Source organism: Bombus flavifrons, chromosome 10 (genome assembly GCF_040668555.2).
Source record: "Bombus flavifrons isolate JBK064 chromosome 10, iyBomFlav1_principal, whole genome shotgun sequence".
Taxonomy (NCBI): Eukaryota; Metazoa; Arthropoda; class Insecta; order Hymenoptera; family Apidae; genus Bombus; species Bombus flavifrons.
This window is the reverse complement of record NC_138451.1, coordinates 11,073,770-11,099,725: the sequence shown is the minus strand read 5'-3', so window position 1 is coordinate 11,099,725 and position 25,956 is coordinate 11,073,770. Positions and strand designations below refer to the sequence as shown.

The following is a 25,956-nucleotide window of genomic DNA, read 5'->3' as shown; positions in this document are numbered from 1 at the left end:
TTTTTAAATACCCTGTGTATTCCCCTTCCATTCTACCATATTTCTCTTCTAAAGACTTCTTCTCTCTCATATTTCTCTCTATCGATCTTTTCTGTTCCGTGTCTTCGGCTGACCAGCCACTTTGCTTCGACCATTTCTGTGCTAGACGCCAGATAAGCGACGCCGATGGATCCGGCGTCGGAACACAAACGACTAAGCCGAGTTTCCCTCGTAGAAATACAGAAGAGGAATTTCTTTAATGTCGTATGAGAAATGGAGTTTCTTTCGGAGAGGGTTTGCTTACGAGATGTTTGTTCGTGTCGCGGCAATTCGCATGAACGAGCTGGCGAATATTTCGTGAATGCTGTAAATAGAAGGCTTGCCGTACGATTTGTAGCGAAACGCGACAGCCGTGATTCGTCTAACAATTCTATTTCCTTGGCGCCAGACCGGAGACATTAACGCATTTCCCTCGCTAAGGGAATAGAATTCCTGTTGCACTCGTGACGTCTGTATGCGATAATCGCGCAACGATGTAACGCGAACAACCTATGGAACGCCTGATTTAATTACAACTCGCTCGTTATCGCTTGCTGTGATTTCTGTTAACGTTAATTCAATAGACTTGGCGCTAATATCCTCCTCTTGTTATCTCGGCCGACTACATGATCGTTATAGTTATTCGTACAAAATGTCCCGGCGAACTGTGGTCCATTCGGCGACAGGCTGGTTTTGCGTGAGAAAACGAATCGAAGATATAGAATTTTGTCATGTGACACTTCATCTTCGAAAAGATGGAAAATTTGGAAAATTCAGGTATACTTAAAGTTAGCTAATTACAGACTACGTTAATTACAGATGAGTAAACAATCAACAGGAGATTATTCCACATGTGAAAATAAGTCAAAAGCGTAAAGTACAATTTTTCCATTTCAAGCCTCGTTTCCAAGAATATAGTTCGAACGCGTTTAGTTAAGAACTAAGAAGAAAGAAGAAACTAAAGCAACCAAGCAATTGCTGGGACATCCTAATTGTTACTTTGGATAAAAGCGTACTTTCTTTCGAACGATTGTAATCTCGAAATTCTTTTGACTCTCGTGTTCCATATGGGAACTCCTCTAATATCTTCTTCTCATCATCTCGTTCGACTAAAGTGATCGTTACAGTATGTAGTTACCTCCGACGACGACGACATGGTGTAATTTCTCTCCCTTTTTACGATTAATCTCGAAATTCTTTTAGTTCTTACGTTTGACATAGAAACACGCCATTCTTATTTCGTTCCCTAACACGTTGACAGTCCAAATATTTAGCTCAGTTCCTATGCCTACGTTTATTCTTCGTTGTTTCTATGTTTTCTTCATAGCGTGTGTCCTCGTTTCTTCCTTATATTTGTCGCTATCATATGTTATTCATAACTGACAATCAGCCGAGTAATTTATTTAACACGTTGAACATCTAAAAGCCTCATCAATCTGTCAGAATCTATACGTTCGTGTAGTCCATACGTCTATAAAGAAATCGAATTTTTAACGCAGATCTACACACGATCGTTGTTCCTTCACGCTAGAGGTTTCGTCTCGGCGCTGCGTGCAAGGTCAACCGAAAGTGCACAAGATACCGGCCCGGTGACCTAGAGCTTTCAGTTAAATTATTCAACGCGCTGACATGGCAGTTTTCACGCCGATAAGCAACATCTCGTTACTGTTGTGCGCTTAGATACGATGCACACGAGCGAGTCTTGTCGCGCGCGTTTCAATAATGTACGGAGAAATACGTACGCATTATAGTGATTCTTCAAGTATTCAGAGTACCATAAAAATTGACACACACGCGCGTTTAGGTACGTAATTCGTGCATTAGTCATGTTCTCTTCCGCGGTTATGTTCCTTTTAAAAAGAAAACACCCCACTGACCTCACTAAGAAAATAAAATAGTCAAACTCGAAGATGGTATCCCGCTAGGGGTAGCCATCCTCATGTTAATTAGCAATTAAGTTAGAAAAATTTACCAAATGTCCAGGAAATGGACAAATTGTAAAGTACAAATTAAATAATAAAAATACATGTTCCTTAATTTACGATATTGTTGCACGGGTGGTGAGCAATCTTCCTTCGCAACTATTATTTATTTAGAATAATCACGATTTGTCGTGATAGCTCGTTTGTATCGAGTGTTGCTCTTCATCTTAGCATTCGCGAATTCGTGCCGCTTTCTTGCCAAATTGTCGACGTCGCGAGATTAAAATACTTTTTATCGTGACCGGACCGAGGACGTCGACGTCTCGACATTGATATCGACATCGACATCGACATCGACGTCGACGTCGACATTCGACATCGACATTCGACATCGACGTGGCCGTCCCACGAGATGCGTATTTCATTTTCGTACCGAAAGAGACTAGAGAAGGTCGGCGGACGACGGAGAAGAGCAAATGAAAGGAAGTCCGAAGGGAGAGAAAACGACCGAACACGGGGAGATATTTCAAGCAAAGGTTGCCCCTCGACGACTATTAGTCGAATGATCGTCTCGCTTTGCGTAAAAACGCTTGCATTACCAATCGAACGACTCGTATTTCAGTTGAACGATGGGCAGAAATTACAACCTGCGACTCAATACGAAGATGAAAATAACTCAGCGATAAGTCCAACTTTCGAAATGTACTTCAAATAATTGCTGTTAATATATTTCCTCGTGTAACTTGCCTATTTATCGTCAAAACATTATGGTACATTACGGAAAACGATCGAAGGTAAAATCGGAACGCTTGAAAACACACGGACATCTACAAGTCATTGGAGAGCGTACGTGTCTTGCAGTAAATTCGTGTTTAAACAGATGATTTAATGTAGCGGAATATAATTGTCAAATGGCTGCAAGTTTTCTCAATAAATCGTAAAAATCAATAACACCACGTACTTACAGCTTTATCTCGCTATTTACACGAGTTTTTATAAATTTCTCCTACATAGCGGACGAACAAAAGATAGCGTTGTTGTGACCAACGCGAAGAGGAGATCCGTACTTGTTCCGCGACATTTATTTCCATACCTGTATCGGACGCCCGAAGGAACGAGAGAAATCCCATTGCTTTCTTATTTCCAAGCTACCGGTTGGAAATTATTCGCGGATCGCGGTGTCGTTTCTTTCTTGGTTCCAGGCGATAAAAGCAGCTTCCTATGGGCAAATGGGCGGCATCTCTCGCTCTCGTTCGACTCAGGATATTTTGCGACGTTTTATTCGCATGTGTGGTAGAATCGTTTTATCGAAAAGCCGATTCCTTGACTATCGGCTCGTTCTCTTTAACAAACCGTAGCAAATTGTCGCGGACGCACGCGGCGGGTGTGCCATTTCTTCGAAAAAATCGTCCCTTCGCCGTTATATTACGCGGCCACTTGCCAGAACTTCAAATCGAATCGAACGGCGGTATTACTTCCCATGACGTCATAAAAAGGATTTACGAGCTGAAACCATATAATGTTATTACCCGAAATGGTTATCCCTTTGGCCAAAGAGATTTCACCATATATATATATAAGCGCCACCCCGGACTATTATCTCTGCTGTATTTTAAAAGAGACGTTAGTGCAACAAATTTTTGTCCTCACGTTTCTCCGATATTTTTCTCTTCGATGGAAAATATTAGGTTGAGCAATATAAGTCGTCTGCTTGAAGTTGAAAGTAATAAGTTGAAACTAATAAGTTGGTGTCTTCTTAAAATATCACATATAGTGTTATTCTCACTTTCGCTATTCTTTTTACTTTCACGTAATATCTTTCTGTGTAATTACACTGCAGATTTTTAAGCGAATTTCATACTTTCAGCAATATAAATAAAGAAATGAAACTTGGATACATACAAATTTATTTCGCTTATTAAATCCTATAACAAGTATCTCACTTTGAATATTTTTCGTTATTGTTACACCTTTGTTGCTTGCCTGGCGGAATTGCAATTCCTCGTTTGGACTCTTTTTAATTTCTCTTAAACGCGTAAAGATCTACACTCTATATACATACGTGTAATCAACTGCCAACTGATTTCTCTCGCTTCTTCATAAATTTGTATTTTTCATTAAAAAATTGAAAAGCGTGTATTTTTAAATTCTTTAAAAAGGCGAACAAACTTATGATTCGATGCAAAATGTTTTAAAACTCTATAAGGGATCCTCTCCTAAAAAAAAAAAAAGAAAAAAAAATAGGAAATGAAAAAGAATAAAAATTTCGAGTGATCCTACATATCCAAATTCCAGTACTAAAAAGATCTTTTGTTGCAGATCTGGTTTTTGCCGAGTGTTGAACAACAAGAACCAAAATGGCAGCCTTCGTGGCGAAGCAGATGGTCGGCAACAAGCTGAACGCAGTTAAAGGTGAGTTTTTATACATTGGAAAATTCGTTTTCTTCTACAATTACCTCGTTTTCTTCTGGCCTTCTAGAATTTCCTTGATATATAATTTTCTGGGGCAAGTAATTAACTACCAATCGTGTAGCTTCTATAACACGAAACTCTTCAATCATCACAACGCTTTTTACGGAATAAAAGAAACGGGGAAGCAGATCGGGGAATTGAGACGAGCAATTGCTACGTAAGACGACTGAATGCAATTACAATGGCCTGACTGACAGGCAATTTACTAATTCACGCGCGGAAATCGTTGATCTCCGTTTCACGCGACCAAGAAACCGAATTAACGAAGAACGCTTGATTCGGAAGCGATCGACCGCGAAACGAGAAGACATCTTGTTTCATTGAATCAAGCCTGGAAATATCTCGGGCAGAGGTCTTTTAAAATATAACGCGACTCGTGAAAGATAGATAACATTTTACTAATTGGTAATTATTATTAATTATTTACCAGGCAAAGTATTTTATTTAAATACTTTAATAAACTATATGGGATGAGTAGGCAACACAATTTGCACTCATGAATACATTCCAAACTAGAATGGATAATAAATGCATCAAAGTTGGCTAGTATCATTCTGGCAATTGTTAAATATTATCAATTATTTATGAAACAAACTGTTTTACGCAACACACATAGTACCACGTAATTCGAAAACGTTCGTGAGGTTTTCACTAGAAATTCCTATTAAATATCGAAATATTTGCACAAATACCTACAGCTTTTGGGTGAACACCGAAGAGAAATAAAGGGAAATCGTGTCTCTATTTTTCAGCGAGGCAACGTCGTATGTACACGAAAGAAATTTTGAATGGTAGCTGGCATAAGTTCTCCTCCGTCTGTCTCATTCACCAAATATGCCGTAGTCTTGTATTATTTATCCTAATCTTTGCAAAGCTTATGTCAAAGGCATGGAAGACAAGAAATGGAATTATTTCATTGAAGCAACGAAAAAAGACGAAATATTTTTCAAAAAAAAAAAGACTCGTGAAGTTATAAATGACAGAAAGTCTGATTCTACTTAAATCTTCCTTAAAATTCCCTTCGAATTTTCCGAACAACCTGACATATTCATAGGAGGTTGAAATACTTTCATAACCCACTTATGGGAAAAATTGGGAACGGAATTTGCAATTATGGGTACATTCCAAAGAGGGGTGGATGATAAATGCGATAAAGATGAACACGTACGAGGGTTCTATCGTATGTTCCTTGTACTGATGATCATCGTACTCGTATTACCGATCGACAGACCGTTCCTTTTCCAAACGATATAAAACAGCAATAATAAGAGATGGTTGACTTGGTTTCGCGATCGTGACGAATTAATGGTGCAAACGTGAGATCGGAAAGTGCCGTTTCATCGCTCGGCCACGCGAAAAGCACCGTTTCACCGCGTCTTAATATATTTCTTCGGTAAGGGAACATCAGTCTTTCGGTCGGTAATTTAGCACGCGAATTAAGATTGATCGCTCGCACGAAGCAGGAAGGAAGAAAGCATTAGAGCAAATGACGAAGCACCGTTCGCCCCCTGTGGATCGGCGACTATGGGAAAAAAAATGATTTGCTTACGCCTTCGTTTCCTATATATAGTACGGTAGGGTTATTTGATTCACCTAAATTCCCACACCTTAAAATTCAATCTTCGACTCTGCACCGAATAACGAAACTCGTTACATGTCATGAAACATCATTGATCTTTGGTGTAATAACGGAAGAACGAGGAAATATCGCCTGCTTTAGGCCCAGCAAGAGAAAATATCAAAAAATATAGTAAGCTTCTGTTTAAGCTAACCGAAAGGTGCTATATAACAATTATATAGTTTTTACATACGTTACAGAATATACGTACATTACATACATTGTATGATATATATTCTAAAGAAAATACTCTAAAGAAGAAAATCATCTGCTAAGATAAATTAATATGCACAGGCTACGGAACTCTGATAATTACAAACGAGAATATTGACGTTAGTTCAACAAACTTTCCTTTTGACGAGTAGAGATGATATCTTCTTAGAAAACTGTGTCTACCGAGTCGTCGATGTAAGTACGCGATATACTTGACGATTTATCAGGCCGGTAAAAACGAGTCGAGTAATAATCTGTTATCAAACGTAGATGGCATAGAAATTGTTCGCAATCGGATTCGACGATTACTTAGCTCGGCTCAAATGTTCTTCCGACACAAATAACCATACTTTACGGCGCGCACCATCAATCACGATACAGTCAACAAAGAAAAGATTCGATTCGATTTCTTCGAAAACGAAGGGCAACGCGGAAAGATTGTATTGCATATTTCCGATTCATATTTTCACTTCGAATCACCTGCTTACCTATTACGCTGCGATTAACAGGACACCTTGTATATAAATATTTTTAACTTCATCGATCCGAGTTAAAAGAATCGTTTCTTAACGCGTACTCAAGCGACTGATAATACTCGAAATAGAATCTTTACCCGGTTGCTTCGCTGGTTTAATGCTGTTCACGTAACTGTGTCAGCGACGTGTATAAAAAGCTTGGCCGCGAAGCAAAGCGAGCCAGCGACGTTAATAAGCTCGACAAACGTGGCTCGACTCCCGACGTTTCCGATTATACGGAATAATGTACTGCATTAAAGTCAAGTTGGTCATAGTTGACGACTCTAACACGATGCTTTTCCATCGGTGCTTCATCTCGAAAGACAGAAGCAGATGCGGCTAAATATCACGCTGTTAATCGTGCAATCGCGAGATTAAAGCGAACGACCAGAGCAGACATGCATTTGATTAAAACATCTGCAAGTGCCATCGAGTTCTCGAAAATTCCTATGCAGCGTTCCAACGTCGATCGATTATATCATTCGCGACTAATTTTGTTATCCAGCTTGATGATAATCGGTAGCGGCAAATCAAATTTCAAAGCTAATAATTTCATCGGTTTGCGATTAATCGCCCGTATAGTTCCAATCTCTTCTCCTTCAATCCCTCTTACCTTCTAGGTCATACGAGCTCCTTTCACAAATTAAATTGAACGGCACATTTTACGATGAAATTTTTCAAGAAGTTGCTGATCATACTGAATGAAGAAATTTGGAGGAAGATGTTCGTGTATGTAGAAAGTATTAGAAAGATGTATACTCTCTTCAACAGAAGAAAATATATAAAAATATAAAAATCGTAATAGTAATTGTAGAATTTCGATTATACGTATGTTTCACTCATTTTTGCTCTACCAATCTTCCTGGGCTATTAAATTGCATATCTTTTTTAATGTTAGTAATTTCGTTCGCCTATATATATATCCTTTACAATCGGATGAATTAAAGGTAGATACTAATCAAAGGTTAATGTTAGGTGAAACTGAAAAGAAATACGTTACTTGAACTAAACTTTACGCTTCTGGAGAAAATAAAAAGCAGAGATTGTAACGACGATCCGGAAACGTTGCAATATCCTAGCTTGTGTCTCACAGACGAACTAATATCCACGATATTTACCGGGATAACCGATGTTTCGAATAACCGAGGTTCTACCGTGCTAAATTTATACATACATTAAGGAACGAATGCAAATCAGCTTTGACTTCTACAATTATGATAATTGCTCGAGGCAGTTACCATAAACGTTCAGACGCTTTTGATTATGGCTATTACTGGACGTTGCCAAGGTGTCCAGTGGGATTGCATGCCGTTCCAATTTCTTCTAGAAACGCTGCCAGTCGTAACATTCATTAAAATGTGTACGTTATGTATATCGTATTATGAGTAATTAATATGCGCGTTACTTATCATCATCATCATTATCATCATGGATACTGAAAAAGGAAATCGGTTATTGTAATAAATTTGACAGACTCGTCACGCTTGCGCAGTTACTCATATGGCTATATAACAATCTCTTTTTAAATGTATTTGTCGAATCAGCACGCACGTGACCTTTACATCCTGGCAGCAGACGATAAAAGTTCCTTCCTCAAAAGGATGATCCTGGCACAGAGAATACCCATCTCGATCTTCTTCGGCGAAAGAACGCTGAATCCGTATTTCAGCGGGCCAGTTTAATTTTCCGCGGATTTTACCACGCGTATTTCGCGTGGCCAGGGGAAACGTCGCTCTGCGAACGGGACACTCGATCGTTGTTATTCGAGTTACAATTACAAGTTGGCTAGTTAGAGCCGGAATTGAAGAGGAGCAGAGCGTAGGCCGGGAGCCGACGCGTCGCCAGCTGGCTTGTCGGCTTGCTGGCAGGTTGAACGATGGCCCGCAATAAAACTTGTGTCATTAAGGGAAAGTTTTAGCCTCCGCGAACGCCACGGGAACGAACCGTATCACGAGGAATCCGTAATGGGAAAATGGGGACCTTCGTCAAACGAACCAGCCCCGACCTCGAATCTTTCTTCGGGTAAAGCTTAACTCACTTGGACGCGATCAATCCATCCTTCTTCCCATCTCGTGGCTTTTCCAACCTCCTACCATCTCGATACCGCGACTTCTTCCACTTATTTTTACTCAGCCGCTCTCCCAATGTCCACCATTATACATAGAAGTAGATATATCGAACTCGTAGTCGGGTGATTCAACGTTTTCGTACGATCCTTCTACGTGGTCGGTTAAAACGCATCAGCAAATCTTTCTTGTAATAGTGGTCTCTTGTAGAAGTGTACAGAAAACAAACCCAATTTCAAGAGCTGAGACTGGTAATCGCGTAGATTGTTCCTCTTGCAATCCCAGATTACAGATCGGAATCCCAATGGATCCTTTTCGATTCTTCTCGACTAAATTCTGGAAATTAATGTTGCTGGCTTTCGCGTACTTTTTTCGATCTTTTATCTCCGATAAATTCCCCAAACTAATATTCTCGATTTTCATCGTTTCCTCTTCTTTTATTTTTCGGTTGAAATAAATTCCCCAAATTAACATTCTCTTATCCTTTATCTCGAATGAATCCGCCAAATGAATATTCTTAATTTTTATTACCATTTTCCATCTCAAATAAATTGTCCAAATGAATATTCTTTTATCTTCTATCTCAAATAAACCCGGCAATTTAATTTTCTTCGTTTTCACTGCCTTTTCTTTGTTCATTTCTCAACACAAATATATTCTCCAAACGAATATTCTTTATTTTCACCTCTCTTGGCTCTCGACTCGGTTAGTTTATGCTTTGAGATATAAAATCCGATAACAAGAACCGTCGATGCCTTTCGACATTAAAAATTCTTTCGAGATAAAGCGATATTTAGAATACTTTCCAATTTCGATAAATAGCAATAATTCTTCAAAAGTATATAAAAAGTTCATCTCGATACCATTGACAGGTTCACTCTGAATGAATCACGGTTCTTAACCGTTTCCCTAGCAATTATCACAGTTTGTCCGTCACGGTGTAAAGCAAAGCGGAGTGAAGAGGAACAGAGACGGAAGTTCCAAGTGCCGGAAACCCCCGGTGGTTTGTTCGGGGGTGCGACGGGGTTTAACGGGAAATGCGGTGGGAAACTTTCGCCAAGCTTCAAAGAGTGGATGAATCGAATGGCAATTAGTTTGGAGATGACCTGAATGCAAGATAGGACATTGGGCTGAGAACATATATAGGGTGAGCCAAGAAGGAAGAGGAGGAGAAATGATAGAAGAGTCAAATGGAGGGAAAAAGTGTTAGAAGAAACGTTAGAATAAAGGATCTTTTCGAGGAAGAAGATCATCGAGTGGATAAGGAGGGAAAAAATTGATAGAAGGGCGTCGAATAAAAAGCTGTTATACGATGTGTAAGAAAAAGGGGTGATAGGGGAAAAGAGATTAAGCAAAGAGGGTGACAGAAAGAACAGGGGTGTACGAATTAGACTGAGTATCAGGGAAAGTGTGAACAATAACGACGAACATCAGTGCGTCGCAATTAGGTTCGAATATTAATCTTCTATAAGGTTTCAGATTTCATCAATATAATAGTGACAGTCGTGCCTTATTACAGTGCCAATGAGATTTCAAAATGTTTTATAGAACACGTACGATATGCACATAAAAGTCTTCAAACTGATTTCTCAATTTCGTTAAATACAATTAATATTCAATTTTCTAGAAACGAATACTTTCCAAAAGTTTACTCAATGCATAAAGAAGACATAAAAGTGGTGAATTCTAAGATAAATTATGATAGAAAATGGAACGAATAATAACAGTAAATTCCGAGGTAAATTGTGATACATAATGTAAAATTCTAGGTTACATTATGGTAAAATGTCATATGATAAATAGTGGTAAACCGCGAGATAAAATTAAAAACCTGTGTTCGTAACATCATCACTTTCCTATACTTTCCAATTTGTGGAATTGATTAATGTAGCTTTTAACCGGCTCATATATAAATTCCTCTGCTGGCCTCCTTTCCCTGCACCCCTTCTCCTATGCTCCGGAGCATCCAAACTGCTGCAGGTTTTTCCTCGGTCAGCCGGTTAATTGAAATCCCGTGGATCGATCGACCGCGACCTACGCTGCTGTGCGGTTGCTTGTTGGAAGTCGACCGAATGGCTTTGGTCTTCGACGTTCAGAGGTGATGTAGCTTCCCCTCAAATTCTCTATGCATTCCTCGAGATGCATTTTCTATCTTGGAACACACAGGGCTGGGGTCAAAATGGCTTCGCACGATAAACAGATGTCAGAGGGTGAAATGAGGCGAAACGATGAGTTTACTGGAAATATGGTGGATCGTGTTACTTTCTAGGACGCGCAGGGTATCTGTCACCAGAAAATTCGGCGTTTCCTCGGGAAATCTCCCTATTTCACGGTACTCGTTGTCTTCATAGATTCGACCGGATTCGCGGTTCGAAGGAGCGCAATAATCCCATTCGCGGCGGATTTATCTGCGTGGAACGATTCCACTTGAAATCGTTGATATTCCCAACTGCGAACACCTATCGGCTTTTAACCTCGATTTATGTCGAATTGCTATGAAGAGAATAGATTGGCACGAAGAGCATCAAGATTTCCCTCTTGCACGATTCAATTAATAGCTACTCTTAACGCTGCACGCGAATTTCGTATATTTTGTCCTGAGAGCTGCAATACATTGAAATATACTCGCGCTATATCGTCACGTTTCATTTTTACGAAATATTCTCCAGTGGTTGTAAAAAATATTTATACGTCGCCGTATTTATTATTGCACTGATACATTAGTTAATTAGACTTGACTATAATAAATCTCGTAGCATTTATAGTATTTTCAGGCGATTAGAAACATTTGGTGCTATGGAAGTGAAATATAGAACTCTTCTTTTTTTTTTTGTTAAGTTTCATTGGATAATAAAGATATACACGAATACCTTTTTTGTGGCCACCGTAAATCGTTCATATCGTTGAAAATTTATCTTTCTTTACTGGTTCTGAAAAATTTCGTGATATATGGCTCACCTATGACCACCGTGTGGCAACGTATACATTTTAATTTTTGCTTGTACGGCAAGCAACACGACAGCATGGAAAGCTGAAAATCGTTGGTTTGATATTGTAATGCTAAGTGTACAACGGTTGTGAATATCTCGAATCTAGTTTAATGGTGTTTATACGTTATGCTGTTAGATAAGTAACAACCTTTACGCTGCTCTTTCGAGAAAACTTTCGAAATAGCCGAGCGCTCTAATTTTCGAATTTTCAGCGCGAATAGAGAGACTCATCGAAAGAAGTTTGTTATGTTTGGGATTGAAGAAACTTCGCCACGATGCTCACCGTAATCCCTTCGCAAATCCTTTGAGCGCTATTAGCGACTTCGTTGCCGGACCTAACTTCCGCTGGGTTTTCTCCTATATACGAACGCAAATATTATTTAATCCTTTACGCTCGTCCTACTCTTGAACCATGCTTTCGGTATATTCCATGCTTGAGAAACCTCGCGACTTGTGTCTACGAAGGCGCACATATTATCGACCTAAACTACTGCTCGAACGTGTCTGGATACTTTGTTTATTTTTGACAAGCAGAATTTTAATTTCTAAATTACAAACGAATCAAACTGTAACGATTTCATGTTACATTATCGATTACTGTGATAGTTACGTATAATGCTATATTATAACTCGATTAAATTGATTTTTGAATGTATGCAATGATGAAATTGCCATTCGTAATTCACTAAATCTTATTGTGGAATTATTCTGTTGCTTGACTCTTCACCTTCAGGTTCTTTAATCTTTGAGTCATAAATAGAACGTATTTTTATTAACAGGAATAAGGAAGTAGAACTTACATAAAGATTTATTTCTCCTATTGAAGAAAGTAAGAATTACTTCGCTTTGAGTATTTTTTATATCCTCGCATACTCTGCAAATCCTTAAATCTTCCGTATGCAAATAAAAATCTGATTATGAGACAAATTAAGAACAGCCTTCTAAACTCATAGGAATACTTTTGATGTTAATACGATCGGTTAATGGTTAAATAGCAAATGTATTAACATTATAGTCTGATGATTTCATAAAAACATAGTAAGTGTTGTATCCCATTACTAATCTATGCTTAATTCGTATATGTGGTTTAATAAAATTTACATACCGTTATTATAGAACGACTAAAGCGTCCGTTTATAAGCTATTTCGGTTTTCAGTTATTTGGATGTTGTTGACGAAGTCACAAAGCAAACAGAGAGAGTAAAATAAGCCTAGAAAACGTAGGCAGCCCATAACCAGGAATAGAATATTAACGCAACCGATAAACCATCGATAATGATGACCGTTGCGCACATTCATTTTGAATCGAAACAATTCACTGGCATTTGCATACCATTTGCGTGATTTATAATACTAGAGATAATTATCTTCGTATCCAGCCACCATAAATACCGCTCATGTGCATATTGCCACTCCTCTTCTCTATGGCCTCTTATGCCAATCGTTCTGCTGTTTGTTCACAGTATCTCTTCGTCGGTTGTATTAATTTTCGCTTTTCCATGTTTCATTACCTTGTATCCTTACTTTTTAAACATAACTTTTCCTCGTGTCTTTGAATATTTCAAAAATATCTATCGTCGTGACATTATCGTTGTGATATTCAAGATGTTCCCTTAACATACAGTTAAAGATTTGGTATACTTGATACAAATACAAGGAACGTCCACTATACGCTGCAACAAAACACAGATGAAAATAATTAATATTTTGTTAATCATTACACAGTTAAATTCATGGAACATCGTTCACTGTCTAGTAGAATAAAATATCAACACTGAATTTTCTTAATAAAGCTATCTTGTGACATTTCTCGTTCTCTTCCCATATTCTTCATATAAAATTGTATATATAAAATATACAAATTAGCGTATTTCTTCAGTTCATTCCATGAAGATATAATTTTACCACAAAAATTAGCAATTTAATTATAATGTAATATATTTCAATTTATTGCAGTCCCAAAGGCAAAGTAAATAAAATTCACGTGTCAGCCGATATGTTAAGGGAAGATGAGCGACGATCTTAAGACACCAATGATTCGATAGCAAGAAGAAAACTAATTAACGAGCCGATTGTCGCGCGTTCCACTTGGCCAGGCTGCACGTCGTTGCATCAATTATCTCACCGTATCCGGGATCGCATCTGGGCCGATGGGCAGGAGTTGAACTATGGCGGCTCCAGGCTGCGGTTGGAACTAGCCAGAGCGTAGCTGCGATGCTGGTCGGCCAACGTGTTCCGCGTGTTTCGTGGGAAACGCGGTAGAATGATCGTCGTGCGATTTAAACCAACTCCCACGTGAACTCTATTTACGATGCGACCAGTCCACTTTTTTCCCAGAGTTTTCCTACGACCGAACAAAGGCCAGAAAACAAAAGACTACGAGCCGACCAACAAACTTTTCCGCGACTTATTCCGCCCCCATTCTAAACTATTTTCCAACGTTGTCGTTCTCTTCCGTGCCCCTCGGTTCTTCTTCGGCGATCGATGAAGAACAAGAGAATAGAAATGACTCGCAGTGAATTGAATTTTAATTGCTCGAGCGATTGTACGAAGATTGAAAATCGATGCGAACCTTGTAGGATGTACATTAATTAATGAAAGCTTTGTATGTAGCGCAAATTCGTGCAATAAGCTCGATACATGGTTGTAGACTAGGTTCGTGTCTGTGTTTCTATACTCTTCGAAAATATTTTACGAACGCAGAACGATAAGCTCGCGAAATGACTCACTTTATATGATATAGCTTAGTTTAGTGAGGACAGGATGAAATTTAAAATGAACGAATAGCGAACATTTTGATTTCCACGTGAAGCGATCCAACGCAACCGTTCCAAGTCATAGCATATTTTTAGCGCAGTTAAAAAATAATACGAAAAGAAGAAACAGATAAAAGATTTGTCGTAAAAAGATTTGACAAAGAATTGTCGTATCTTTATCTTCTTTTCTTGTAAGTCTAATGATACACGTGCAATGTGCATTGTTTCCTTAAATGGAAATGCATTTCTTCCTTCACAGATCGAATCCAACCTCGAAATCTCGTGAATGTAAAAAAGTATCGAGACAAAGTGATAGAAACTGAATAGCACGTCAGATATCGTAAATAAAATTCATCTTTGGGTGTTTCGTTTTATATGCAAATTTTCTATAAAAGAAATACGTTTGTCCTTCATACAAATTATTCCCTGCTGTCCTCGAGCGAACCATAAAATCCTAACGTATGACGTGTTCTGTTAAGAAACCGTGAATGAGCGTATTGGATAAACTGAAACAAATGAAGGATGCTGCACGCGTTTAGTATGTGCTGTACGTTCAGTATGATTCGTCGCTTCCACTTTTTAGTCAGGGAATCGGCTGAACGGAACACGCGAGTGGACACGCGGGCTGCGGGTATCGTACATCGTTTTCGAAAGTGCATTCGTGTCAGCGCCAGGGAGACAGCTGCGCCGTGATGGCTCGTTGAAATGACTAGACCGGCCCTCGAATAAATCACGAGGCGCATAATTAATTGGGACGATTGTTTGTCGCGCGGTGATATCGATGAACAGGCTGAATCGTCGGCACGCGCTTAGTCGCGCATCGATATCCCATTGTCGATATACGACCTTCGTTCTCGCGCTCCAACGCATTTCCAATTTCTCGATTCACCGATAGAGCAACATACCTTCCCCTGTCTTCCTTGTAAACATTTTCTGGCCGAATCAAGCCTTCTTTTTACAGTAAAATCTCGTTTATCCGCGTTTCTCTACGAAGAGGCAAATTGATCCTAAAGTAATTTGAGAAAAAAATTAAGCAGATCGGTGCAATTGAACTACGAATCTTCGCGTAATTTCATATTTCTATTAATATAACTGAGACTTTGAATATTTTTCAGAGTTTTGCCTTTTATAGTTACAATGTGCATTTTGTGTATTTCTAAATCTCAACATGTCCAACTTATCTTACTTTCAAATTTGAGCGAATTACAGTCTGTGTATCGTTATGCACTTCGGAATTGAAACTGTCTGAACGTTTAAATCACTTGACGAAGCAGCTTCGCGTGTCTTTCTGCGAAAAAATTCATCGAATCTCTCGTCAAGAGTTTAAACGATAGAAATCAGCGACGAAGCATGAAAGGGATTATGTTCATAAATATCGCTGTATGTATATACGTAGGGTAGATGGACAGTTGCATCGCGGTTAAACAGTGGTCGGTTCGCGTACGCGTAACCAACACTTCGGTTCCGTTTGTTTTATATTTGCTCGATGATTTACCGATGCCAGTGAGTGACGTTTAATTATTCCGGCTCGTTTTGCGCACCCGTCACAGGTTAATTTAATAACTTGCCCGCGGATCGTTCGCGCTCAGCGTCACGCGCCGCATCGAAACGCATTGACCAACCTCTCGAAACTAATTTTCGAATTGGCCTCGGTGCTCGGGACGATATGGTTTTTATTCGAGTAATTAAACGAGGTGCGGTTTCCATAAAAAGTAAACACAGTCACGGGAACCAGTCTTATTCGTGTGGAAACTAGGTACGATAGAAACTTGTTTGTACGAATAGGGCGGAGTATAAGACAGGTATTCCACCTCTTCTTATTAATCTAATTCTTATTAGTCTCGTTTGCTCAATTATTTGCCAGCTAATGGATATTAGTAAATAAACAAGTTGCAGATTACGAATTATAAACTTGTCTTTTACAATTTCACGATTTTAAGTGTAACAGAATGATTAACGTTCTTGTGATTGATCTCTTTTGAAAGATAATAAAAATACAGATAAGATCTGTACACTACGAATTTTACTTTTATTATTAACTCTTGTACTAAAACTTTGTCATCATATTCATAAGAGTCATCTACTCTGTAACAGTATAGTTACATCATAAATATTTATTTATTTACTTTGGGCAAATATAAATCCACTTTGTAAAATTATGTCCTCTTTTCACGCTTCTTATTTTACGAACATTCTTTTGTCACTTATCGTTGATCATATAAGAAAATACTGAAAGATGCTTCTGATTTCTAGTTTGCCATTAATTTGTATATTTTAACATTCGCGTATATTTAATACAAAATGACCAAACACGTACATGAACGACAGTGTACATTCTCGCCAACAGGTACATCCGTTGTTCCTCGAGCTTAGACTCCAACATGACTATTCGTGGCGAGGAGTTATTTTTCTCGCGCGAGAACCTTGCTACTACGAGAGCGTGCAAGAGACGACGAGAAGTTGGAGGCAGGGTGAAATAATTCTTGGGGTCGCGCATTGTGCACCCGTGACCCTTATCTCGAGATTGTGCCGCGTTAAATAAGAACAAAAGCTGTGCTTTTGTGTCTGGGCCGCTTTATGCCAGCACGCCGTTCTCCGAGAGTTCTGAATTAATCACGCGGATACTCCATTTACGTGGTTCTTCGTCGCCAAGAATTCACGACGATGCTTCGATAGGACAGCGCCCCGATCCTTGTTTCTTTCTCTTACTCTCGTTTCTCTTTGGGTAATTAGACGAGTTTGCGTTCAATTACGACTGTCGCGACAAAACGAACGTTGCCTTTGCCCGCCCGATCGTTTGCTTGGCAATTAGACGCCGCTTGTTATCGCTCGCAACTTCTTAATTCGTTCCTCCGTTTGTTCAATGCGAGCTTCTCCTTTTGAATTTGTTGTATGCTGATCTATCAGATGGAACGTCATTGCGTAGTAATTCGTGAACAATAATTACGTTTATTTAGTACGTATTACATTTATTTACGCAATTTTACTTCTCAAATGAAATATATCAAACGGAACATATGGAGATACGTCAACTCGAATATTTCGAAGATTCTTTCTGATACGTTGCGTGTCGCGGCGTCCAACTCCAAAGAAACGAACCGACAAAATTTCGGGCAAAAGAGAAGCGAAACGCGCTTTTATCTGTCTACTTTAAATAGGAGCGCAGACACTTAAAGGTACACTAACATATCGGTAGAGTACGATATGGGATCTAAGTTGCGACGTATTTTCATGTTAGGATTTGAATGAAGTTGAAGCAAAGCACGGAAGTTCGTGTGTAAAGTTTTACGCTATAAACTTCCATATAACTTCACCGAAGGAGGGCCATTTCATTTGATCAATTATCGATAGAGACGAGTTTTCTCTGATATTTTGGATAAAAAACACACGATGCGCTGAAATTGGAGAAAAATTGCACCGACAATAAGTATAATACACCCGTCGTTTAGTTAGCTAACGACTTTGTCGAAAGATCAAGCGACTGATTCGTCTGTTGGTCGATGGGATCAAGCCTTGGGCAGTTGAGGTCAGATTTTGGATAACACGGTGAATTTACAGGACGTCTTCTTCAAACAGCGAATCATCCATCTTTGCAGGACAAAGTTGTGCACGGAGACTGGCGGCTTTTTAGGCCGGCCTGGTATTTCGAGGCCGAGTTTTCGCGGCTGGACGCGCACGAACATATCGATCGTGCTTTAGACGTGGCACGGATAAAATGTAGGGTCGTTGTAAGGTGGTGCACGGTCTAAAAATAAGTAACCAACCGTTGCCACCGTGGAGGCGGCGAACGAAAAACCGCGGCCGTTTTGCGTATTTCGCGCGAATAATTACGTGCCGCTGAATAAAAGCGCAGCTTTCTCGTAAAAATCCTCTTGTATAATTCTCCGGCACACGCTTAACGCGCGTTTCTCGAATTCTTGCTTTTCACGCGGCAGAGTTACGTCTCTTTTCCTTTCTTTTACAGCTTTGTGCAAGATCCTCTCGTCGTTCCCCAGCCACGTTAAAAGTTATGCAACGCGACGACTGCATTCGGTTCGTACGATAACTCACAGATGATCGTGAAAATTATGCTTGTCGCCGAAAAATATATTATCGCTCACAGGTATATATAATATATATGTCGGAAGTGAAAGAACATCGGGGCCTTTCCTTTGGAATTTTTGGGAAAATCCCCAATACTTTTATCTAGACTTTTTATTATAACTGTGCTTAAATAATAAAACTTAGTAGTAGTTGTTTATAATTTAATCCGATTATGTTTGCCCGAGATTTATGACAGTAGGCTCGAAGTGACATATCCGGTCGCTAAACGTAGCCACGGTCACGGGATGGACGTTTTTACCTAACAGAGGTATGACATAGTTGTATAGCTCTGCTTAAAAATATAGTTGACCCAAGGGGTACAGAGAGGTACATGGAAAAGCACATTAGTTCAGTTCCACTTAGACTTTTGACAAGTATCTATCCTGTTGACGGTGTATTCGTTATTGAACCTAAAATTATTGTCATTAGCATCTCGAGTATCTAATCGTCACGATTAATTGTCAAATTCTGTACTAGTCATATAATCACCTTGTTTTATTTATTAAATTTATTATTATATTCATTTAGGGACTAAGTAATCATTGTTATTATAATATAAATCTTTAGTGAGAACTTATTATTGTGTAATGAAATTGTTTATTGCTAGTGAACTTTATTCTGTAATAGTCATATTTGCACCATTAACTATCATCTGTATTGTATAATGAAAAAATGGCTAATCCAAATGAAGGTTCGTTAAATGCCTCTAAACCCAATGTCAACTCGACATATATATATATATGCATTTCCTCATAAGTTCTATGGCGCGTGCAGAATTCTATAAGTATCCAGACACGGAGGAAATCAAAGGATTCTTGATGAATCGTTAGATTTATTAAACTTATTAAGAATTGTTATTTCGTCTGGAACCTTAAACTGCAAAGAACTCGTATGTTCGATATCGTAACAGGAAGCTCGCTAATTGTATGTGTGTACGTATGTAGAAAAATTTAATGTATTCTTTGACTGTACACGCTGTATCTCTCTATGATCGGTTTAGCCAATTTCTATTTCATAGCTCTGTTTTCGATTATATCTTTTGTATCGTATAATCTAGTACGTTTCATACGTCATTATTTTATCAGCCGCAGCGTTATGAGTCATTTAATGCATCTTAAATGTTTCCAAAGGGAGATTTAGATCAGATAAAATTGCACACGAGCCAACATATAATTGTTCATTCGCTACTTCCCATTAACACTCTTCCAAACAGTTTACACGATCTTTTACTACGTATTTCGATTCGTTGTAGCTGTAACGATTATAAAGAAGAAAATATTTGGAAATTATTTGACTGTAAATTGGGCGAGTTGGTTAAACGAACAAATTTAGTTGGTTTTGGTCAAAAATCGATAAATTAGAATCGGCGCTGAGTTGGACGAGCCGCTAAAATTGACGGCGGATTAGCGTAATTCGAAATCGACACTGGCGGAAATTATTAATTAATAATATATATACCGACAGTGATCTGTCTTCGTAGCCGGTAATCTATCTGAAATTAATTGAACGCCGATAATTAACGGGACTACCGGTTCAAAGCTCGAAAATAATATCCGCGTTGCAACTCGTCAACTCGATAATAACACGTCGCGTTCGATTTCCTTTCTTTCGTTTCGATTTGTCCGTTTAATCGATAAGCACATCTTCATTTTCGTCACTTTCTATTAAAAACATTTTTAATGCAAACACAAGATGCAAAGCGCTTTTTACCATTTTTTCGTACGATCAGCGAATATACGTCACATGAAGTATAAATGATTTATTTGAAATCTTGCCAATGGTATAATATAAAAGTAAATACGCGATTAGCTAAAACGCCAAAATTATTTCGAAATATTATTGGTGGAATCGATCACGATAGTCTGTCTGTCAATTTGCAAGAACTCGATGCTGAACAACCCAACAATCCGAGAATAATAAACTCACTAAATGATAATACTTGCACCAACTACCAACTTGTACTACTACTCGCAGCACTATATTTTATCATGTCATAATATTCTATGACAGCTTTGACAATGAACAAAATTATCCTGAATCTTTCTATCTCAATTTTGTTCTCACTAAATTACATTTTGTCAGAGATAAACAAGTTTTAACAACACATACTTTTAAGCGTCACAGTGTACGTCACGTTTCGAGGGTGAAATTCCAATTGTCTCGAATTTCTTCCACTCGCGACTTGATCAAACGCCATCGACGAAAGCTGCGGAGAGCCTCTTGAGTCTTCGGTCCTTCGTGGAATTCCTTCGAAAGGGAATTTCATCCGGGAATGGAGCTTAGAAATTGTCCTTTTTAAATCTACCTACCAACGAGAGACTCTCGAAAAGCATATCCCTTTACGTTCGCGGGGAATTTTTTCGCCGTTTCGTAAATGCGGCTCGTTTATCTTGCGACTTTAATTTCGGCGAAACGCGACACAACCACCGCGGATATTGCTGCCGCCAAGACGAAAGGGGAGAATAAAACGGAACGGTTTCCATTTATAAAATCCGCGTGACGTTTTCGAGCGATCGGTCTCACCGGGACCTGCACAAACTGAATTTCTCCTGATTCAAGAAACTTCAGCTCCCAGGAATTCGTTTCACCAAACGACGATACAAACAATGACTGAAAATCGCAGTAGTATAGGTCAAGATTTTTCCAACTTGAACTTAGTATCCATATCGAATGTATTTCGATTATTTATGATAGGAGTATCAAATGATATTAAACAGCATTTTATGATCTTTTTATTCTTATCGATTGTACCATATTCGATGAAATAAATCGTTTCTCAGTTGGAAAATTGACAAGATTAAGAAAATTTCGGAAAACCTGAATTGAATGTAGTCAAGTCTTTCAATCATTGACAATAATAATAATCATAAACATAAATTTTCTTCGTAGTAATTCCTTCATTCTCAGGAGTTGTGTTATATTCCATAAAATAAATTTTTCAGTTGACAAATTAACAAGAAATTGTTATTAAAATAAATGATAGATAATATTGAAGAAAATGGTTACAAATATCTGCTACAATTTTCAATCTTCTTTTTCTATATTAAATTAAGATATCGATCAAGTTTTAAATTCATAAAGTGAATGAAGCGTAGAGTCGTACAACTTCATGATAGAATGACGAGGTAACTAGGTCGAGACGCTACAACTTTAAATGTTTCGCAAAATTATGTTTTAACATAACGCGATACGTATTTCCCTCTCATCGACGCTTCGCGTATTTTCACCGGCGCCTTTATCGTCGCGGAACGGAATTGTTGGTTTCCAAACAATTAAAATTCGATAGTTACCGAACAGATAAATCGAGAAGCTTTCGTACAACAACTAAAATTTATTTCTACCTTAGAAAACAGCATCGTACACGATTTAACAAATAGATCGGTAGAGAGGCTTTGCGTTGCTTTTCTCTTAAACGAGTCGATCGAAAGGCACGATGGTGAGAGAAACGGCTGGATATTTCCGTACAACAGACGAGGTCGGGCCTTGCGTTATAGGGAAGCCGTGTTTCGCGATATTTAATTAAATCCCCGGATCGTGGGGAGAAAGTTCTGTCGATAGTTGGAAACAGTTAGCAACCGCGTTTACTGTTCGACCATCGGACATTTCGCGGACACGGACAATCCACGTGGCTGTTTCCCAGTGTCGGAAGGCCGCAATGTTCCGCGAACCAATTCCATTGGCCGATACTATTAACCGATTGATTTTCCTGGCCGCGTTCGTGCCAATGGAAAATTGATGTTTCCTCGAGACCGCGACCTCTCGTCGCGACATCTTCACGAGAACGCGATTCGAAGAAAAGAGGAAACACGCTTTAGGCACGTTGCACAACAGTGGCACGCGGCATTTTCCTCTGTAAAGCTTCTTATTTAAAATTCTACCTGTTATCGATAGACTACGAATGTTCGTTTCAATTGAAATCTTTTAAGTACAAATAAAGCAATGGAGTATTAATAGTCGTCTTCTAGATATTATATTATGACAAATACCATACTGGAGATATTTTATATATTTTTATTTAGGTGCATTTTATCCATTTTTGTGTATTTAAGTTTCTCGTTAATTTTAATTAACGAAATTTTATAAGCAAGTTGCTAATTTTAATGAATTACAATCACGTATTATAATTATTTTTGGTGTTAGAATTAAAACAAAGATAAAACAGATGAATTTTAGAAATTACAAGCTAGTTGATGGTTCTATTCGACAGGAGATTGTGAAATATACACGGTCGCCAACAAAAGTATTGGCACACTCTTTGGAACAGAGATAACTTTCTTCAAATTAGGCTAAATAAATTGAACTTTTTTTAGAAGTTAGGAAGATTAATTAACTAAACGATGTGTGAAACGATTTTCTGGAAGAATTGCAGTTGGTAGAAATGGCGAATAAATTGTGAATTTATCTACTGAAACTTCACTCAGAAGCGTATAATCCCAAATTCGAGATCGAAAGCAGAAGCACGCCGACGTGTCCAGTTCGCGTTTGCAAACGATCGCAAAACCGAGTAAAGCCCGGAGGAATGCAGGTTGGTCGACTCCGTTATCCCAGCGTGGATATCTCCGGTTATATTTCAAGTCAGTTCCACGCTGACACTCTGTCGTGTCCTCGATTTCTCTTCCTCCCTCCATCTCTACAAATCCTTTTCCTCGGCATTGTCCGCAAAACCAACGAAATCGGGAAGCCCGGATCGTCCCAAAAACGTATTCGTCGTGGTCGTTGCAGTTTCGCTTGAGTCGTTTTGCTACCAGTCGGAATCCAGTGGCTTTTCTTCTGCGTTCTCAGCATTTGGCAACGGGTCTTAAAAGAATTTTAATCGTCGGGGCAAGCGAGACGGGGGATCGTCATTTTAGACGTTTCCGACGTTCCTTGGGCGAAATATTCGTTTAGTTTTCACGTTTGTTTCCGAAACGGAAAAGAAAACTGCGTCGCGCAGTGAGACACTTGAACGAGGATTCGAGGCAAAGATAAAAAAATGCATATAACGCGCAGTTTTCCTGCAACACTTGATATCAGGCGACCAGACGCGAGTAAAAGTCTGTTTATCGGATCTTTGTTAATATTTCACTTACGTCCTGGCTCGGTTGAAATATTCATTTCTATGTTTAACCAACACGATTACGTTTAAGTAAATGAGGATCGAAACGATGTTTCCATTTTTTTGTAAGTGTCATACAGAAAACATTTATCCTCTCTTCCTATTATTTCGTTGGATATTGTACTGACATTCAGAAAAGAACAGAATTTTGTGTGCAATTTTCAAAATTTTCTTGGGACGAGTGGGATCAGGAAAATTAGCGATTACGAACGAATTTCACTAAAAAAATGAACAACATGCGGTGTAACAGTTTGTAATAGAAAAATGGCAATTATTATTATATGGCAATGTTACATAATATCTTCTTGACACAGAAGAATCAAAATTACAGGACTGTTTGAATCGTTCTTTTTTAAATTCTTCTTTAAGGAAACAACGAATCTTTTTAATCGCTCTTTAAAGAAAGAACGAAACGTTTTAATTGGAAATTAAAATTGTACTTATCTTTGTTCAAATTTACCATATTTAATGTGTAAGATTAACGCTGGCTGACGAGAATTGGCAAACAAGAACGTACAACGAAGGAGCGAGCTAATTTTCAAGCGATTAGATTTCGATGTGTACAAACGATCTTTAATAATCCTCTATCGATTTTTGCGGAAATTATTGTTTACATTTATACCATTTAGTTATAGACTGATGGTATCATCGAACGATCGTTGTTTCGATTTTTGTCCACTGCATTGCCGCAGTGTGCGTCGGGTCGAATCGTTTTAAATCGAAGGAAGAATTAGAGCGGAGCATTGGTTCGATAGCTATATAAAGTTTAACGAAACGCGGACTGCGAATCGAGTTAGCAGTAACAAACGACGAGTTTTATCGAGGAATAGTTGTCTGTGAACGCGTCGCGTGATTCGTTTGCGAAATAAGTTGCACGTCGTCGACGGTGCGTGAAACTGGACGCGTTGGTCCACTTTCCACCCCTTTCCTCCTCATTCGACGATGCTTTCCTTTGGAAAAAGGAATTTCACAAACGACGCTTTACTGCGCGACATGTTAAACACGAAACTTACAAACTCAAACGCATGCGACTGACGACCGATCAAAAGTATCCGAGCAAATGAACAAATGATTTTCATCTTTATAATTCGTATTTACAAATACGTTTAATGGTAAATTATAACTCGAAAACTAATTTTCGAAAGTCAGTATGCAATAATAAAGTAGCGAATTCCTGTGTTTTTATTAGGTAACCCAACAGAATAATTTATTGAATCTATCGAGATATGTGTAACTTTGTGTGCTACACTAGATTAGCCGTATAGTGGTGACACATATATAAGTATGATTGTGTGGAAGTATGTGCGTGCACAGCGTCTAGTAAAACAGCTGAATGCAACTATTCCGTGAGTAGTGTGGTACAGAAGATGGTGAGACAAAGAGAGTGCTGAGACGCGTGCAAATGTGTATCGACGAAGATCTTGGAAATCGCATATTAAATAAACCTGCAACTATTTTGATATCAATTCTAAGTGTAATCTAAGTGTTGCTGTACATTTATTTCGGCGACAAAGATCCACAATTCTCAATAGAATCGATAAAAGGGAAGTAAATGTTGCTTCCAATTTCTAATTCCTTACTAATCTGTGTATTTTAGTAAACCTTATATAGCGTTACTCCAAATCGACCAAAGTGCGATTTTTGAAACTGTCGTATGATCTTTAAAAGCGCATGTGCCAATGAAACACCGTAAATAAAGTAACAATAACGAGAATAATAGTAACAAATGAATTAAAAGCGATCGTCGTCTAGGAAATCCACTCTTAGCTCGTTAACTCTGGAGACGGACACGCCCAGCTAGACAACTTTCCTGTCGGAGTCAAAGTTGGAACGAAAGCCACAGAACCTCGAAGAGCAAGTCGAAGATGAGAGACTCGAAGTCGAAACCTCGTAGGCAACTAGAGTTTCTTCGTCTGCTCGGTTCCTATGAGAATCGAGACTTTCGTAGATCACATCGATCTCCTATATTTTTCTAGACGCTAGATTTTGTAGACTTTTGTTTTTGTACGTGGAGAAATCCTCATGGACACTCCGCTGTTGCAGTAATCGCGTAACACCAGAGTAGTGTCGGACTCCTACCGACTAAAACTCCACGATGACCATCCTACGCGTGTGACAGGGGTGCTCCAGGAACCTCTTATGAATTAACTTCCGTTGCATCCCCTTCTCGCGTCCTCTTGTTCGAGCCAGTCCTAATACCTCCCGGCT

General features: G+C 38.7%; 1 protein-coding gene and 1 long non-coding RNA gene across 2 annotated transcripts in view; both read left to right on the top strand.

Annotated features, from left to right (window-relative positions):
* The window catches only part of cpx (synaptic transmission protein complexin), a 326,410-nt gene that overhangs the window by 123,129 nt on the left and 177,325 nt on the right, over positions 1–25,956 (top strand). Inside the window, exon 2 of the mRNA XM_069121737.1 lies at positions 4,260–4,352. Within this exon, the coding sequence (XP_068977838.1) occupies positions 4,298–4,352 (55 nt within the window). The 5' untranslated portion in view covers positions 4,260–4,297. The remainder of the gene's footprint in view (positions 1–4,259; positions 4,353–25,956) is intronic.
* On the top strand, positions 4,360–8,131 carry LOC138184072 (uncharacterized). Its single transcript, XR_011174231.1, has 3 exons — positions 4,360–4,817; positions 5,165–7,651; positions 7,734–8,131. It is a non-coding gene; the product is annotated as an uncharacterized LOC138184072 (long non-coding RNA).